This window comes from Salvelinus sp. IW2-2015, linkage group LG32 (genome assembly GCF_002910315.2).
Source record: "Salvelinus sp. IW2-2015 linkage group LG32, ASM291031v2, whole genome shotgun sequence".
In the NCBI taxonomy this organism is placed as follows: domain Eukaryota; kingdom Metazoa; phylum Chordata; class Actinopteri; order Salmoniformes; family Salmonidae; genus Salvelinus; species Salvelinus sp. IW2-2015.
The window spans coordinates 30,902,982-30,917,123 of NC_036871.1; the positions used below are offsets into that span (position 1 = coordinate 30,902,982).

The 14,142-nt window shown below is 42.6% G+C and overlaps 1 protein-coding gene and 1 long non-coding RNA gene across 3 annotated transcripts; both read left to right on the forward strand.

The window, feature by feature from the left end:
- The first annotated feature begins 1,423 nt into the window (after positions 1-1,423).
- On the forward strand, positions 1,424-4,429 carry LOC139023462 (uncharacterized). Its single transcript, XR_011474584.1, has 2 exons — positions 1,424-1,611; positions 1,795-4,429. It is a non-coding gene; the product is annotated as an uncharacterized lncRNA (long non-coding RNA).
- Positions 4,430-5,089: 660 nt separating this feature from the next.
- LOC111956686 (peroxiredoxin-6) lies at positions 5,090-13,607 on the forward strand. Of its 2 annotated transcripts, none has more exons than XM_070436695.1 (5): positions 5,090-5,229; positions 11,257-11,413; positions 11,570-11,722; positions 12,733-12,879; positions 13,143-13,607. In XM_070436695.1, exons 1-5 carry the CDS (start codon positions 5,138-5,140, stop codon positions 13,269-13,271), a joined length of 678 nt encoding a protein of 225 aa, XP_070292796.1. In that variant the 5' UTR covers positions 5,090-5,137; the 3' UTR covers positions 13,272-13,607. The 2 variants fall into 2 exon arrangements, with proteins under 2 accessions (XP_070292796.1, XP_023832993.1); XM_023977225.1 differs by having other exon boundaries at positions 5,092-5,229; positions 11,570-11,716.
- Positions 13,608-14,142: the final 535 nt, after the last annotated feature.

Genomic DNA, 14,142 nt, shown 5'->3' on the forward strand with positions numbered 1-14,142 from the left:
ACTGTTTTAACAACAGAATTTCACTTCCTCTCTGAAATAAACTTTGTTGTTCGATACTTCCCTTCGTTTTATCCTATTTCAGTGTGAAAGTCATAGGTTGGCAACGTCTTGACTGTGTCATTATCTAACACTGTCTGTCACTTACCAGTAGAACCTGTGACACACAATTAAAACAATATATTGTTAATTCTTGCAAACCCATCAAAAAATATGTATATTTTCAAACGACAATAGCTATGGGMCTTGTTAAGGCTGCGAAGGTTCAACTGAGATACGTGTTCAACGTGCTTCTACACCTGCATTGCTTGCTGTTTGGGGTTTTAGGCTGGGTGTCTGTACAGCACTTCGAGATATTAGCTGATGTACGAAGGGCTATATAAAATAAACTTGATTTGATTTGATTTGAGATAGGAACAATATCACACCTGAACTTGGTTAAAATAATTGTTTAATTCAAAAGTTAATAAATGGCAAATGCAATTTCCGTATATACGGGTTCACTGTAACATCACGCAGGATGAAAACAGAGAAGACACTTGTTACTGACAAAGATATTATAATATATACTCATGACAGAGATCGTTCCCGCTTCCGAGCCGGCCTGTCAGAGTAGAGACTGGGCGTGGTTTAGACTCACCCAGCCTATCGTTGCTGTTGGCGCTTTAAGCCAGTCCTAGCCCCTTAGCGCATGTGATGTCCCGACGCTGTTGCTGTGTAGATTACGCTCCCTCACCCCAAAGACTGAGGTCAGACAGCTCTGCAATATTGTCTGAGCTARTTGCACCTGTATACAAAGCCCACTGTTCTCGCTCAAGGCTAACCACAGCTTCCCAGCACACTTATCTGGGGCTAACTGTTACTTCCAGCACACACACACAGACACCCAGGCTCCCAGGCCAACAGTTGCTAATATTCAATCACATGTGTTATAGTATTGGGTTATAGTGCATAATTCAGAACCTCACAGATGATCTTCGTGTGTATAGTTTATCTATTATTGTCTATTGTACACCATAGTCAGCAGTCTCCTGATTCACCCCCATCCTGTGCCTCTCTAAGATTAGCACAGTTTCGGTCACACAGTACAGCGCCCTTCTTAACACACACACATTTTACACTGCTGTTCATATCTTATGCCCTTGTACATTGTTGCATACACACACATATTTCAGGCTGTGGCCTCATGGTTTAGGCTATGAGAACTTGTTACTCCTGAGAACAAAGACAAATTGTCAGGCCTACATGTGTCAGTAGCTCAAACTTTAATTAATGTAAAATCCTTCTAGTTTATAGTTATTTTAGCACGCTAAGCCTAGCAAAACCCCACAGGCTATGTAAAGTAAATATACAGAAAAATAAATATACCGCTCCATAGAGTCGGTGACAAAATGCACTTTACATTTTCATCCACTGTAACTGAATGCCACTTGGCAATTCGTAGAACAGATCGAAAAACTGTAAATGCATTGCATACCACAACAAAAATATATAAGGAGAAAATTGTGGCGAGGGGGGGGGCGTCACCACCAGCTGGGCCAGCAGGAAGTGGGCACACATGGCAGCCAGCGTGGCGTGGCCAGATGGCTAACGGCTTGTCTACACTAGCACACGGTAAATGGATACGTGCGGTTTAGGCCGCTCAGAGTAGCTCGCTTGTGGGTTTGCTGGAAGCATATGGCAGGCAGCATGTTCGATTTTGCGTCAAGAATTCATCATAGCAAGTTTGTATGAAGGTCTGGTTATTAAATGGGTAAATACTTTAATCCATTCTCCTTTTCATGAATTTATTCACAGGTAAATTTTAAGATGCTCTAAAACTCTCTGGTGACAAACAAACGTTTATTCCCTGTTTTCAATCGTCCACATGGCTGGGATAACCTATTCAAGTAAGTTAAGGAAATAACGTTACAATACGAAAATGTAAAAACAAACATGTATTATTAGCTAACTAGCTACAGTGCAGGCTAACTCAAATGAGCTACTAATCTAGCTAGCTAACGTTAACTATCTAGCCAACTTTACATACGTATAGATAGCTAAGTGAATTAAATATCACCCGCTAACGTTACCTAACTTCGTATTAGCTAGCTATCTTGATGTATTTATCACTGTAAACAAACACTCCAAATGCATTAGTAGGTAGGTAGGTAGCTAGCAGCCACGGAGAAGGGTGAAAGGATAGCAGCTCCAACTGTCAACGTGAGAGATTAGGCTATTTTGGATAGGGTATGGACTTTTGTAGTTCCAGTCCCAATGAGTGAGGACAGTGATAATAGTAACATAATATTCAGTGCAGTCTAATTTTAGTATAATGAAGTCTGTTTCTTGTGAGGTTTTCTGTCCTCAGATACAGAAGCCTGTCTGCAGATGAAGAGGTCCCAATGACGAGCAGTGGTTCTCAGTCCTGGTCCTGGGAACTCAAAGGGGTGCACATTTCTGTTTCAGCCTTAGCACTACACAGCTAACTCAAATGATCAACTCATCAAGCTTCAAGTGGTATTTATGTATTCATTTGTGATGCTATCCTTGATATGATCCTGCAATTGTCACATGCTACACATGCATCTATCTATCCAATGTTATCATGATTTGTTATGAGGGATATTATACTTTAGTAATRCACAATGACCTGGTGATGTGAAAGTCTAATAATGACATTATCTTCCATATTCCTACAGATACCTTGTAACATGGACATTCTTTCAAAACGATTGCCTACATGTAACAGTATAACTTTAGACCGTCCCCTCGCCGGGCGCGAACCAGGGACCCTCTGCACACATCAACAACTGACACCCACGAAGCGTCGTTACCCATCGCTCCACAAAAGCCGCGGCCCTTMCAGAGCAAGGGGAAACCCTACTTCAAGTCTCAGAGCAAGTGACGTAACCGATTGAAACGCTATTAGCGCGTACCTGCTAACTAACTAGCCATTTCACATCCGTTACATACAGTTACCATGTAGGGCACTGCAAGGTTGGGTGACCAGGGCCATCTGGGACTGCCTCCTGGGGGAATTCAGGCGTGTGAAGGCTACCTGTGTCCTGCATAACATAATGGACAAGAGGACCAGGAGGGGATCTGCAACTCGCCGCCATAGGAGAAGTCTGCTGCTCTTCAGGATGTTTCAAGGATGAGGTCCAACAACGCAGCAAGAGGCGAGAGATCTTCACCTCCTACTTCTTCGAAGAGTGTGCTGTTCCCTGGCAACACCATAGACTACACTATGAACAAACAAAGGCTATTTTAAGAGCCATCCACATTGCAATAAGACTATTCTTCCATTTACTTAGCTATGTCAACTGCAGTTATTCAATTCCCAGTTTCTCCCTTTAATTTCTACTTCTCAGGTGAGGGTGCTGTTTAGGTAAGGGTGTGATGTCTGTACAAAAACAAAACGGGCTATTTTAAGTCTCCCATATTGAAAAAATGTAGAACAATTAGACACCCTATAACCCACACCTACACACTTATGTATCAATCTGATTAATGGGTTGTGCAGTAAGCAGGCTCAGGTGTGTAACTGTGGCTCCTTCCACATTCAAAGAATAGGCAAGAGGGCCAACCATGGAGAATAGTAAGACACTTCATTATTTCTTTAACTGCGCTATATTGTTTGTCCTCGTAAGTCTGTGCATATTTTTCCAGCATACATTACTCTGCAGCCATTTAGTGTGGACACCAGGTGAGGCCACACACACAGAGTCCTGTTGAACACTGTCTCTTTAACTACCTTATTCTCTCTAACAGTCTCTCCTTCACTTCATCCATTTCTCCCTAAGTCCTCTAGGTTATATCAGCATCTGAACTGGCTACATAGAGCATGATCAGAGGTGAGAGGTCACTTGGTCGAGTCAACAGGAAGTATTATTAAAGAGATGCTTTACATTGAAATACAGATAGAGATGTAGTAGTCCCAGAGTTAATGATCCAAGGTCAGTTTTGCATTTTACCTCCCAATGATTAGGATGACTGTTAGAATATATATATATTTTTTAAAGGCTTAAACATGCTATCTCCATCTGTCTCTTGTRTGCATGTATGTTTTGATGTGAGAGAGAATGCTAACCACCCGGTCCCATCACCACCTTACCTGCTCTTAAGATAACCAGCTTTGGGCTTCCAGTCGGCCCGATGGTTATGAGACACTATTATGTTATTGTGATGTACTGAGAGATTATTAGGGTAGCACTGTGATTCATTAATCGTATACTGTCTTCCCTGCTCCTCTGTTCTTACCTCTTTCCCTTTGTCTTTTACAGCTCTCTCGCCACATCTTTCCTCCTGTTTTTATAATGCACAACAGATGTGCATTGAAGTACAGATTGAACTTGTATTTATAATATTACAATTATATTTATAATGCATGTATTATGTATTTATAATATTTGGATAATTAACTTCTTTCAATAAAGCATTTCACATTCTCTACTGGTTGAAATTAAGTCTCATTTGATGAAATAGTCCACGAAGAAGGTAAAGAACATGTTGGAGCGGTTCTGGGCGGGAGACCTCTGACAGTGGAACAAAGTCTTCACAATCTGGACCAGACCCAGGTCTAGGAGTAGAGCTGATGATAAGGGGAGGGGGAAGAGAGAAACAGAGTGAGCAAGGAAGAGTTGTTCAGTCAACAGGATGTTTCAAGTTGCCATACCACACGTGTCATGGTAAAATATTGGCCCATACAAGGTTCTAAAGAGTCTTAAAAAGCAATTGATAGAAGGTCATCAATTGCCCATCCTGGGAACTCTTCCACTAGGAAAATATGACAAACCCTTAAGAACTTTAATCAACAACCCAAATGCAGTGCTATGTAAACGCATTGATACCGTTATAATCGTGAACAGCATTTCCTTTGGCTCTGCAGAGGTGACACTGTCAGCAGGTTAAAGGCAGGGAACTTTCCATGGGCCCTGGTATTTGGCAAAGGCCAACGCTTTTTATAAATAGTTTTTGTATTTTTATCACCTATAAACGAACACTGGACAAGTGAAAAAAATAACGTCTACAAAAAAAATGACATTTGACACTTGAAAAATGATAATTATAAGTGGTTAAAACCTGTTCCGGGTTAGACGATTTGAACCTGCTGTCATCAGTATGCTGCTACTGGAGCGCGCGGGTCTTCATTGCGACCATGCCAGGACTACTGCTAGGAGATGAGTTTCCTAATTTTGAGGCCGAAACCACTAACGGCAAAATTAAATTCCACGATTTTTTGGGTGACTCGTAAGTAATTTTAAAGGCTGATATGACATCGATTGAAATCACGTGTTGGCATTTTGGAAGATACTACCTGAGATTGAGATTCCTGTTTTCCGTTATATAATTGATGTTCTCTTTTCGATTTCACTATATCATTTGCATTCAATAAGGCACCTGTTTCTAAAGACATTAGCCCTGAATCATTCACTTGTAAAAATAAAGGTTTAGTATAGTTTGGCAAAGGTCGTAAGGTTGATTATGCTGATAGCTGTCATGTCCTACTGTACTTTCAAACTGTGTTGGTGTGAATTTGAATCTGATACCTAACGTTATTGGGTATAGCGAGGATGCGTTGGCATCTATTTTTTTCGTAGATATAATAATAAACAGCTATTCTCCCCCTATTTGAATAATATTTAGACATGTATCTTTACTCATGGTCTGTGGTTTTATTTGATCTAGGCCAGTTGGTTGTGTCAGTCTAACTAGGTTGAGACGTCAGAAAAAAACTGCTTGCTTGCAGCTCAAATCATTTGTTCTCTAAACCCACTCAATGAAAACGCTGACAACACTGAAATGTCAGTTGCTGCAACAAGACAAGATCTCTGTGGGCACACTTAAGGCCGCCTATATTTTTATTCTTGGTTCTTTTCATGATCAAATAAATCTTTAGGCTGCTTGGCATAATCGGGTTTAATATCAACATGTTTTATTAAATTGTATTAAACATTTCATTATTTCTTACCCTGAACTATTAAACATTTCATTATTTCTTACCCTAAAAAAACAATAGTGCTCAAATAATGTATGCAATGCAAAGACAAACTGTATTAAAAATCCAGTATTTTACAATTGGCTCAACAAGCAGCCAGGGCCAGGCGTGTACTGATGCATAGAATGGAAGTGTTTTGAGTACAGCACCAAAATAGTAGGGTGGTTAAGCTGATAAATCGTTCACTTTTTGWTAAAAGCACCACATTTGGCAGAAATGCAGATCTATGTACCCTGAAAATGTGATGGACAGAGGAAGATACAGAGAGATGGAGAGATTAGTAGGGGCCTAGCATAGGAATGTCAGCCTTTCTGCCCCGCTGCTCCTGTGTTTTAGTGGAAGCTGTAAAATTTGACTCAATCGTTCACTTTGTGATAAAAGCACCATATTTGGTACAGAGGTAGATTTAGGTACCTTGAAAAGATTTAGATATGGAGCCACCCCAGATTTGGCCCTTGGGGCTGTGGTTGCCATCTTACAAAATGCCCCACGACTGTAACATGAGTTTACAATTCAGAAGGACTGTTTGAGGTAAAGGCACCAAATTTGCCACAGAGCTAGATTTATGGACCCTGCAAAGATTTAGATATGGAGTCACCACAGATTTGGCCCCTGGGAGCTGTGGCAGCCATTTTACTAAATTACTACAGACTGACCCACTATTTCACAAACCTTTAATCTACAGTGCATTCAGAAAGTATTCAGACCACTTTACTTTTTCCACATTTTGTTACATTACAGCCTTATTCTAAAATGGATTAAATCGTTTTTCCCCCTCATCAATCTACACACAATACCCCATAATGACAAAGCAAAAGCAGGTTATTAGACATTTTTGCAAATGTATAAAAATAAACTGAAATATCACATTTACTGAAGTATTCAGATCCTTTACTCAGTACTTTGTTGTAGCACCTTTGGCAGCGATTACAGTCTCGATTATTCTTGGGTATGACGCTACAAGCTTGGCACACCTGTATTTGGGGAGTTTCTTCCATTCTTCTCTGCAGATCCTCTCAAGCCCTGTCAGGTTGGATGGAGCGCGTCGCTGCACAACTAAACTCAGCAAAAAAATAAACGTCCTCTCGCGGTCAACTGCGTTTATTTTCAGCAAACTTAACATGTGTAAATATTTGTATGAACATAACAAGATTCAACAACTGAGACATAAACTGAACAAGTTTCATAGACATGTGACTAACAGAAATGAAATAATGTGTCCCTGAACAAAGTGGGGGTCAAAAAAATAACAGTCAGTATCTGGTGTGGCCACCAGCTGCATTAAGTACTGCAGTGCATCTCCTCCTCATGGACTGCACCAGATTTGCCAGTTCTTACACCAAGGCACCTGCAAGTTCCCGGACATTTCTGGGGGGGAATGGCCCCAGCCCTCACCCTCCGATCCAACAGGTCCCAGACGTAGAGATCCGGGCTCTTCGCTGGCCATGGCAGAACACTGACATTCCTGTCTTGCAGGAAATCATTCACAGAAAGAGCAGTATGTCTGGTGGCATTGTCATGCTGGAGGTCCATGTCAGGATGAGCCTGCAGGAAGGGTACCACATGAGGGAGGAGGATGTCTTCCCTGTAACGCACAGCATTGAGATTGCCTGCAATGACAACAAGCTCAGTCCGATGATGCTGTGACACACCGCCCCAGACCATGACGGACCCTCCACCTCCAAATCGATCCCGCTCCAGAGTACAGGCCTTGGTGTAACGCTCATTCCTTCGACGATAAACGCAAATCCGACCATCACTCCTAGTGAGACAAAACCGCGACTCGTCAGTGAAGAGCACTTTTTGCCAGTCCTGTCTGGTCCAGCGACGGTGGGTTTGTGCCCATAGGCGACCTTGTTGCCGGTGATGTCTGGTGAGGACCTGCCTTACAACAGGCCTACAAGCCCTCAGTCCAGCCTCTCTCAGCCTATTGCAGTCTGAGCACTGATGGAGGGATTGTGCTTTCCTGGTGTAACTCGGGCAGATGTTGTTGCCATCCTGTACCTGTGTACTGGATGTACCAAACCTGTGCAGTTGTCGTTGCCATCCTGTACCTGTCCCGCAGGTGTGATGTTCGGATGTACCAATCCTGTGCAGGTGTTGTTACACGTGGTCTGCCACTGCGAGGACGATCAGCTGTCCATCCTGTCTCCCTGTAGCGTTGTCTTAGGCGTCTCACAGTACGGACATTGCAATTTATTGCCCTGGCCACATCTGTAGTCCTCATGCCTCCTTGCAGCATGCCTAAGGCACGTTCACGCAGATGAGCAGGGTCCCTGGGCATCTTTCTTTTGGTGTTTTTCAGAGTCAGTAGAAAGGCTTCTTTAGTGTCCTAAGTTTTCATAACTGTGACCTTAATTGCCTACCGTCTGTAAGCTGTTAGTGTCTTAACGACCGTTCCACAGGGGCATGTTCATTAATTGTTTATGGTTCATTGAACAAGCATGGGAAACAGTGTTTAAACCCTTTACAATGAAGATCTGTGAAGTTATTTGGATTTATAGTTATAGTTTATATTCAGGTCTCTCCAGAGATGTTCAATCGGGTTGAAGTCCAGGCTCTGTCTGGGCCACTCTAGGACATTCAGAGACTCCTGCGTTGTCTTGGCTGTGTGCTTAGGGTTTTTGTCCTGTTGGAAGGTGAACCTTCGCCCCAGTCTGAGGTCCTGCGCCCTCTGGGGCAGGTTTTCATCAAGGATCTCTCTGTACTTTGCTCCGTATATCTTTCCCTCAAACCTGACGAGTCTCCCGGTCCCTGCAGCTGCAAAACATTCCCATAGCATGATTCTGCCACCACCATCCTCCAGATGCTTTGCATTCAGGCCAAAAAGTTCAATCTTGGTTTCATCAGACCAGAGAATCTTGTTTCTCATCGTCTGATAGTCCTTTAGGCAACTCTGAGCAGGCTGTCATGTTTCTTTTAATGAGGAGTGGCTTCCGTCTGGCCACTCTACCATAAAGGCCTGATTGGTGGAGTGCTGCAGAGATGGTTGTCCTTCTGGAAGATTCTCCCATTTCCACAGAGGAACTCTTGAGCGCTGTCATACAGACAATCAGGTTCTTGGTCACCTCTCTGACCCAGGCCCTTCTCCCCCGATTGCTCAGTTTGGCCGGACGGCCAGCTCTAGGAAGAATCTTGGTGGTTCCAAAGGCCATCATCCCAGAGTCGCCTCTTCACTGTTGACGTTGAGACTGGTGTTTTGCGGGTACTATTTAAGGAAGCTGCCAGTTGAGGACTTGTGAGGAGTCTGTTTCTCAAACTAGACACTCTAATGTACTTGTCCTCTTGCTCAGTTGTGCACCSGGGCCTCCCACTCCTCTTTTTATGCTGGTTAGAGACAGTTTGCACTGTTCTGTGAAGGGAGTAGTACACAGCATTGTACGAGATCTTCAGTTTCTTGGCAATTTCTCGCATGGAATAGCCTTCATTTCTCAGAACAAGAATAGACTGACAAGTTTCAGAAGAAAGGTCTTTGTTTCGGAACATTTTGTGTCTGTAATCGAACCCACAAATGCTGATGCTCCAGATACTCAACTAGTCTAAAGAAGGCCAGTTTTATTGCTTCTTAAATCAGGACAACAGTTTTCTGCTGTGGTAACATAATTGCAAAAGGGTTTTCTAATGATCAATTAGTCTTTTAAAATGATAAACTTAGATTAGCTAGCACAACGTGCCATTGGAACACAGGAGTGATGGTTGCTGATAATGGGCCTCTGTACGCCTATGTAGATATTCCATAAAAAACAGCCGTTTCCAGCTACAATAGTCATATACAACATTAACAATGTCTACACTGTATTTCTGATCAATTTAATGTTATTTTAATGGACAAAAAATGTGCTTTTCTTTCTAAATCAAGGACATATCTAAGTGACCCCAAACTTTTGAACGGTAGTGTATGTAAATAAGCTATTTCTGTTTTGTATTTTTAATAAATGTGAAAATATTTCCCCAAAAATGTTTTCGCTTTGTCATTATGAAGTATTGTGTGTAGATTGATGAGGGGGGAAATTTATTTAGTCAATTTTAGAAAAAGGCTGTAACATAACAAAATGTGGAAAAAGAGAAGTCGTCTGAATACTTTCCAAATGCACTGTATAAAAGTCATGGCTTATACTTCTTTGACTTTTGTAAAAGTCATGGCCTATACTTATTGGCCTGAATCGGTTTAAAATGTTTAACACAGTACAATATAATGAGTATATAGGGAAATACAGCAGTTATCTTTTGTAGGAAAAATAATATTTCTGAGACTGTGTATCGGAGGTGAGTTAGAACGCTCTATAGATGAGGTAGCCCTGCCTGCGACAACCAGCTTCGGCCCAGAACAGAATATTATTTTGGTCTACTGGTTAAGACGTTGGGTTCCTGAGAAAATGGCTACTAAAGCTACTTTGCAATGCAAGGAGCAAATACACTAACTTCAGCTGTACCTGGGAAAATATCCCCAACCATTGAGTTGGAATAGTTCACAATTGCTGTGGACAACAAATCTCTCAAGCTGTAATATATTTATTTCAACCAATTTCATGATCAGAAGTATGACCCACTAGTTTTTCTACTTGCATTTGAATATGTTCTGCTATTTCAACAAAGTAAAGGCTATGCCACAGTTGGGTATGCCATGGACTTCTGGTGGTGACTGAGGCAGCATCGGGTAAATGTGTCCTTACTGCTCCCTAAGGGACCTCTAACAGTGAAGGGACCTCTAACAGTGATGGCTCCCTATCTAAATATTTTCAGGATATATAAATTGAACTCTGCCAAATTTGGTGTTTATCAACAACAACAAAAATGACTTAGTAACTACAATATTGTGTTACCAACAGTGGCCATTTTGTAAGATACCTGCCATGGCTCCCAGGGGCCAAATATGTGGTGGCTCCATATCTTAATCTTTTCAGAGTCAATAAATCTAGCACCGTGACTAATTTGTTGCCTTTTCGTCAAAGCAGTACTTCTGAATTGTAACATAGTGTTACAGTCGAGGGCCATTTTGAAAAAGGGCTGCCACGCCCCTCAGGACGCAAATATGTGGTGACTCCATATCTAAATCTTTACAAGGTACCTAAATCTACCTCTGTACCAAATGTGGTGCGTTTATCACAAAGTGAACGATTGAGTCATATTTTACAGCTTAGCTGCTCCACTAAAACAGAAACACAGGAGCAGGGAGACAGAAAGGCTGACATTCCTATGCTAGGCCCCTACTAATCTCTCCATCTCTCTGTATCTTCCTCTCTCTCCCTCTGTCCATCACTCCCCACCTCTCTCTGTAGCTGGGGTATCCTGTTCTCCCACCCCCGTGACTACACCCCTGTCTGCACCACAGAGCTGGGCCGAGCAGCCAAACTCAGTGACGAGTTCAGCAGGCGCAACGTGAAGATGATCGCCCTGTCCATTGACAGTCTGGAGGATCACCGTGGCTGGACCAAGGTATAGGCTGTTCCCAAATGGCACCCTATTCCCTTTATAATGCACTACCTTTGACCAGGTCAAAAGGGAATAGGGTGCCATTTGGGACACCCAGTTTTGAGTGTGTAAACCAATGACCAGTGTTTAGTAATGGACGGCTGTGCTGTGGTCCTGTAGGACATCTTGGCCTACAACGATGAGGAGTCTGGCTGTGCGTTCCCCTTCCCCATCATAGCAGACAATCAGAGGGAGCTGGCAGTGGCCCTGGGCATGCTGGACCCAGATGAGAAGGACAAGGACGGCATGCCCCTCACTGCCCGCTGTGTGAGTGTCAAAACATGCATGCACACACACCTACACAGGTACAGACAAACAAAATACACACACTCTCAGCCACATTTTCTCTCGCTTTCTTCCTGTCAGTATCTCTCTCTACCGTTTCTCAGTTTCGGGTAAGTCATTGCCCACCATGAGATCGTCCTCTTTCTGGTGCTCTATTTTCCATAAACATTACTTATTCATGCTGATGCAAACAGCCTACCTCCCTGCTAGTATGAGTTAACTACCCCTCCCCCCAAGCCCCACCACCCTGTCTGGCAAAAACACTCACTACCTCAGCCCCTTGCTGCATGATGTAATCTTTTTATATGAATCAGTGAGGGTGATATCACTGCATGATGGCTGCCTGTTCGTGAACACAGCCCTTATCTGCTACACTCTCTCACTCTGTCACACACACACACTTTCTCGCCTGCTAACCATTTGCCATGTGAGTAAATGCATCCCCAGTGGTGTAAAGTACTTAGGTAAAAATACTTGAAAGTACTACTTAAGTAGTTTTTTGGGGTATCTGTACTTTACTATTTAGATTTTTGACTACTTTTACTTCACTACATTCCTAAAGAATTTTTTTTTTTTTTTTACTCCATACAGTTTCCCCGACACCCAAAAGTACTTGTTATATGATGAATGCTTAGCAGGACAGGAAAATGTTCCAATTCACACAAGTCTGATCTGATCTGGCACTCACTAAATATAAATGCATCGTTTGTAAATTATACATTTTAAAAACAAGAAAATGGTGCCATCTGCTTTGCTTAATATAAGGAATTTTAAATTATTTATACTTTTACTTTTGATACTTAAGTACATTTAGAACCAAATACTTTTAGACTTTCACTCAAGTAGTATTTTACTGGGTGACTTTTACTTGAGTAACTTTCTATTAAGGTATCTATACTTTTACTCAAGAATTACAGTTGGGTAGTTTTTCCACCACTGCTCAGCCCCTACCTGCCTAATGCCATCCCACCAAAGTGTGACATGWTTTTATGTCTCAGGTTTTTGTGATTGGCCAAGACAAGAAGCTGAAGCTGTCCTTGCTCTACCCTGCCACAACGGGGCGTAACTTTGATGAGATCCTGAGAGTGGTCGACTCCCTTCAGCTCACAGCAAAGACCCGGGTGGCCACCCCTGCTGATTGGCAGGTCAGTCAGCCAATCCCTGTCAAGCTCTATAGCCTGACAGTAGAATTTGCAGCATCCTTCAGGAAGTATTATCAGTCAAATATAAATGGAAGCTTGAGTTACCCAATAGACAATCAGTTAACATCATCATTCATCACACAACTATTTTTATTGTTCTCCAAACACTTAGAATCTATTGTCAGTCCAATATCAATTGGCATGCCACTTATGCCCATTTCTATTTTCTCTGCTAACTCCCCTTCTCATTCCCTCTCTCTGTCTAGCCAGGTGAGCGCGTGATGGTTCCTCCAAACATCCCTGAGGAGGAGGCAGCAGCCATGTTCCCTGCAGGGGTCTACACCAAAGAGCTACCTTCAGAAAGGAAGTACCTGCGCTACACACCTCAGCCATGAGGGGCAGCAGAGGATCACACCTATAGTCACACAGCCTCCCACACAACCACAGAGGGAGATGATGAGGACAATGAAAGGGATTGCCATTCTCCTTACGATGGTGGAGTGCCGATCATATCACAGATTGACTGGTAGCATTTTGCTGATAATATGGTGTCAGGACGTGTTCTTGTTGCATTTGTTGTAGTACTCGCATGTTCAAAGACACATAGCTGACAACTCAATTTATTGAGTTGAATGTGCAGTTGTCAGGTTTAAGATGTATTAAATACTTTGGACAGGTGTGCTGCCTTACTTCTAATAGTGAGACGATTAATAAAATGCCTTCAACAGCAACACAGCCTTTAGTTTCACTTCAGTGTTACTTATTGCAGTCAATAAAGCAATCGTAACCCGACACCTACCAACCTTGTCCGGAGGATCAGATCTCATGGTGTAACGGCTAAGGTGTTGGGTTCGAGTCCCGGTTGGGGCTAACCCTGAATTTGCTAAAATAACAGTCTCAGCCCGCCGCCACGAGAGACTATATGTGACATAGCTGGACAGAAATAAATCAAATACAGGTCTGGTTGGTCCAGGATGTTCTGCCATTGGGTCTGGACGTGAACCAGTCCTGTTAACTCAGCTGTGTGGGATTTGAGCATTCCTCTGTGTCACCAGGGCAACAGAGGAGATTATGGTCTTTGATCCTGTACAGCACAGGGAACAGGAACACACATTCCTCTACGGCCTGCTTGGACAGCAGGAGACAGAGAGGTTAGAGATTAGATCAGAGGTTAGAGATGTGATAAGAGGAGATCAGAGAAATAATGTTTGTGATAGAGAGATCAAAGAGAGGACATGAGATAGGGATTCATGATAGCAAATAGGC

Coding starts and splice junctions, on each gene's coding strand:
- LOC111956686 (XM_070436695.1), top strand. CDS start 5,138: ATGCCAGGACTACTGCTAGGAGATGAGTTTCCTAATTTTGAGGCCGAA. Junction 11,414..11,569: donor ATCACCGTGGCTGGACCAAG/GTATAGGCTGTT, acceptor GTGGTCCTGTAG/GACATCTTGGCCTACAACGA. Junction 11,723..12,732: donor TCACTGCCCGCTGTGTGAGT/GTCAAAACATGC, acceptor TTTATGTCTCAG/GTTTTTGTGATTGGCCAAGA.